At 37.2% G+C, this 4,939-nt stretch overlaps 1 protein-coding gene across 2 annotated transcripts in view; it reads right to left on the bottom strand.

Annotated features, from left to right (window-relative positions):
* Nucleotides 1–2,802, bottom strand: part of tmem87b (transmembrane protein 87B) — an 11,947-nt gene extending 9,145 nt beyond the window's left edge. For both annotated transcript variants that reach the window (XM_061039516.1, XM_061039515.1), the window contains exon 1: nucleotides 2,625–2,802. In XM_061039516.1, the coding sequence (XP_060895499.1) occupies nucleotides 2,625–2,774 (150 nt within the window). In that variant the 5' untranslated portion in view covers nucleotides 2,775–2,802. The remainder of the gene's footprint in view (nucleotides 1–2,624) is intronic.
* Nucleotides 2,803–4,939: the final 2,137 nt, after the last annotated feature.

The raw sequence follows: 4,939 nt of genomic DNA, 5'->3' as shown, positions 1-4,939 counted from the left end.
AATCAACACACTCATGGATGAAAATTCAAACACATAAAGCCACTTCTTAATTCTCTCTCCTCCCTCTCAAAGCCCCCGTAAAATACTCCCCATCTCTTTCTCTCTTCGTTCATGTGTGTGTTATTTGTAATTGTTGGTGCTTGTGTATGGTGGATAAGTATAATGTTTGTGTGAGATAAATGTAATGTAACTGTAGTTGTGAATTTAAAAATGCAAACAGGGTCCAACAAATGAAATTTGATTTGTATTCTTGTCTTATGAAACTGATTGTTAATTATGTTGAAACACTGAATGTGCTGATTTACTCAGACGCTTACTCACTCAATAAATACAATTATTTAAATAAAATATTTGACTACTGGGGCCTAAATTTACAAGAAATGTATTTAAGACACCCTCTTCCTCCTTCCTGCTGCAGCTTCAGTGATCAGACCGCGATGTGGTTCTCTCCTAAAATCTAAAACTCTAATATTGTCTGTAGGTGTGACTGTGTGTCTGTATGACAGACTGGAGCAGCACATCTAATACTGCAACTAGATCCAGACTAACAGAGACTCAGACAGAGGGGAATCTGAACCTTCTCAGTACTTAAATTATTGATCGATGCTTTCCAATCCTCCTTCAGTGAAGTCTGAGATCTGTGCTTGAACACGAGAGCTACCCGGTCCTTTTTCACTGTTTACTAAATTCTGCAATGTGATAAATTTGCTGAAATGAAAATGAACCCCATGTACGTAAGGACCCTGGGCTTTCTCTGAAAGCGTGTTCATCCTTTTCTCACTACATAACTTCATGTTGGATGAAAACAAACACTTCTTCACAAAGACTGTAAAAACTCTCTACCACATAAATTAACTCGTCTGTGACATCATCACAGGATTTATTATCATGTTGTTTCAGCATCTTTAACACTCCTCACCACTGCACATTTGTTAATTCATATTTAATGTTGTACTTTTGTACATTCAGAGCACAGATTATCAGAGTCATAGCTGGCCAATAAAGTCAGTTCTGATTCTGACTGTAAGACTCCTCTTGGTCTCAGCTCGTGTTGTTGGGTTCTTATGATGGTTCTTATGATGGTTCTTGTGATGGTTCTTATGATGGTTCTTATGATGGTTCTTGTGATGGTTCTTGTGATGGTTCTTATGATGGTTCTTATGATGGTTCTTGTGATGGTTCTTGTGATGGTTCTTATGATGGTTCTTGTGATGTTCTTGTGATGGTTCTTATGATGGTTCTTGTGATGGTTCTTATGATGGTTCTTGTGATGGTTCTTATGATGGTTCTTGTGATGTTCTTGTGATGGTTCTTATGATGGTTCTTGTGATGGTTCTTATGATGGTTCTTGTGATGGTTCTTATGATGGTTCTTATGATGGTTCTTGTGATGGTTCTTATGATGGTTCTTATGATGGTTCTTGTGATGGTTCTTATGATGGTTCTTATGATGGTTCTTATAATGGTTCTTATGATGGTTCTTGTGATGGTTCTTATGATGGTTCTTATGATGGTTCTTATGATGGTTCTTATGATGGTTCTTGTGATGGTTCTTATGATGGTTCTTATGATGGTTCTTGTGATGGTCGGGTTATATATGTCTGTTGGGTATCGTGCACTTTGGGTTCTTTTCTGTTGAATTGTATTTAATTATTTGTAGTATTTTGCATTTGTTATGTTCTTGCTGTTGTTTATGTTCTTCTGTGTTTGCTTTAGTTTGTTCTTGTTTGTCAAAGCACTTTGTAAACCTGTGTTTTTAAAAGGTGCTTTATAAATAAAGTTATTATATAAAGAAACACATTTCAGGTAACCTGATCTGTTCATTTCCATGAAGTTAACAAGACTGAGGAGGAGTTTGGGAGTTCAGGTTTTTACTCTGCATTGAAATACATATTTCTGATTGCATCCATGACTCCATGAAACATGATAAATCTGTTTAAAAACAACAACAACAAGTCTAATAGAGAAGAGATTTTAGATTTTTCCCTTTTTCTGAGTTTCTATTGCTTTACAGACCCCTCAATACTGATAATGTTTTCTTTATTTTGCACCTTTGTTATTGAAATTACATCTATCTTACACATGTGGAGGGACATAACAGATAAAACAAGTAAAATGAGGTGATTTGAGTAAAAAGAGACTTCTCTGTTTAAATGAAGGAAACTTGGATTTAATTGTGTTTTCTGTGTAAACAACAACAAATTATGTTTTTGAGGATAAGCAGGTGAATTAAGAAAACCTGAAACTACAAGTTTAAACTAAGAGGATGAATATTAAAGAGGAGACAGACTGAAGTTAAGACATCAGGGTCCCTCTCCTCTTGCAGGCTAATTACCTCACAGTCTTTGCACAGCTGTTTGATAAGCTAGTTAGCATACGGCTATCCTTTCTCTGCGGGGCTAACTGCTAATGAGCTAATAATAAACACTGATAACCTCCATACGAGCAGTTTATCTAAATATATATAAATATATGTGACAGAAAGTTATTAAAGGTTAACATGCATCAACGCGATTGTCTCCACACTCCGCTCAGCTGAGCATAACAAAGCTAATGTGGCTAACGTTAGCTAGCCGGTGTTGCATTTAAATCCAGTATGTGAAGTGTTTCCGGTCACATACTCACATTTACAACAGTGATTTTCCACAGCCCGGGCTCCGGTGCAGCCACAACAGCATCCATTGCGCTGATTAAAACCACGAGAAGGACTACCCATGGATAGAGAGTTCCTCTGGTCGGACAGCTCCACGTCCCCATCCTGACTGCAGCAGCCATGTTCGTTGTAGGCGTTGAGCGCTCATCTGTCGGAGGCGCCTTGAACGCAACAGCTGGGGGACGACGTTCAGGTGTCGCCGAGAAATGCAGAACTGGAAAGACCTGCAGACAACTCTCAGGACGATGCAAAAATGTGGCAGACACGATTTCTACACAACCAGATTTTGCATAAACCTTCAAAATTCCTCACTTTAGAGTCGAGCACTGTTACAGGTCATATTCACGCAGGAAGGATAATGAAAATACGTCTTCTACCCATAAGGACTCTTAACTTTAAAAATTCACATGGAAGCCCATTTCCACCAGTTAAAAAAATGAAAATGAAAATTTGGCTTTGTTGAGATTTTTGTCGAAATAATGAGATAATAAAGTCATAATTATGAGATAAAGATCAACATTTTCTCTTTGTTTATCGTGTCCCTTGCTCAAGTGGTTTATTCCGTGACTTCTGCTCCAGGGGCCTGTATGTACATTCCTTCAATGTAGTCTTCAATGTGACCACGATGCATCCTTGAATGTCTTAGTTATGTATTTATTGACTTATTTATTTCTGTTGTCCTTAGACTGAGCTTTTCATCTGGCCCTTGTGGGTGTCATTGCCCAAACAGACCACACGAGGGTCTCATCGTGCCAACGCTTACCTTTGCCAAATACTGATTTGTTTGTTGTCTCTGATTAATCTCCTTCTGTTGTTTGTTTGTAAATGTCTGCATTGTCTGGGTGGACTCTGGAACCAAATTGCCCTCTGGGATAAATAAAGTTGTCTAAGTCTAAGAAATTACGAGTTGGTAAGTGCTCCAGCTGGCATTGCAGTCCCCGCATCCCCTCACTCAGGCAATTCAAGCAGTCCTAATTCTGCCAAATGTAGTAAATGTTAGATGCATAATAAATAGTTATGTCTTTTAATCTGGTTGTCGCTGGAACTAAACACATTACATTCCTGTTTAAGTAGCGTTGACCGTTTAACTGTCAATGTGTCACACAGTTATTTTGTAGGCTAAAGTTCACGGTAGTAGATGGTGTCCCTGACTTTATTATCTCATCATTTCAACTTTTTATCTCATTATTTAGACAAAAATCTCAACAAAGCCAAATTTTCATTGGCGGAAATGGGCGTCCATACATTTCCGCCACTGTGATGAAAAAAAAAAGATCCTCTAAGTCATCTTAATGAGTTAATATCTCAAAATAATGAGATACTAAGTCATTATATTGAAATACTAACTCATTATAATGACTTACAGGATCTTTTTTCTTAATCACAGTGGCAGAAATGGGCTTCCATAAATCTGCAATCACATATTTGCGACCAGAAATAAGATTAATACATAAACTGTAAAAATGTATACGTTTTCTAACACTTCCGCGAGGTGCATGCACCTCTCGGCATAACACCTGTACAGCGAGGCTGGGGACAGTTCGTTAACCCCATAATAAACTGCATATTCCCTACATATTAATGCATCTTTGTTAATTTATTTTAATTATCCTTTAATCTACTTTACATCCTATTGTACCAAAATGACCAACGGGGTACTTTGCTCAGCCAACCGCTCAGTTGCAGAAATACTCAATGGAAACTAAATCAATAATCTGTGGCACACTGAAAAACTCTTTAATGTTACCTTTATTGTGAGCAAATATAGTGTGCCACAGATTATTGATTTATTTGCCATCCTTTCATATCATGTTAATCCATCTTTTATTTGATTTACATGCGGTGCTGTCTATTTAAGTATTTGAACATTACTGTTCTTTGAATGAAAGAGTAAATAAAGGTTTACCCCAAAATAATTAGATTAATTTTCTGTTTTACTGTCCAATCTATGATGACATAAGGAATGTTCTTTTTTTTCGTTTATGTAAAACTTGAATTGTGTTTTAGAAGAGGAACCTTTTTTGCAACAGATTTTATCTGCAAAGCATGCTGGGAGAAAAGACAGAACACACTGTTTAAGACTGAGCTGTGACAGGAACATGCGACTTTGTAGTGTTATGAAAATGTTACCGTGAACCACTGCAACTGAATTCCTTATAAACCCATGAGGGTTGGGCACTTCAATCAATCAATGTACTTATCCTGCTTCCCCTTGAATGACACCTCTGTAGGAAATAAATATGTTCACATAAACACCGTTATCAATGTGAGAGAATTAGTGAAATGA

The sequence above is a fragment of the Labrus mixtus genome, chromosome 6 (genome assembly GCF_963584025.1).
Source record: "Labrus mixtus chromosome 6, fLabMix1.1, whole genome shotgun sequence".
In the NCBI taxonomy this organism is placed as follows: Eukaryota; Metazoa; Chordata; class Actinopteri; order Labriformes; family Labridae; genus Labrus; species Labrus mixtus.
Note: the sequence above shows the minus strand (reverse complement) of the source record. Positions and strands in the feature narration are given on the sequence as shown.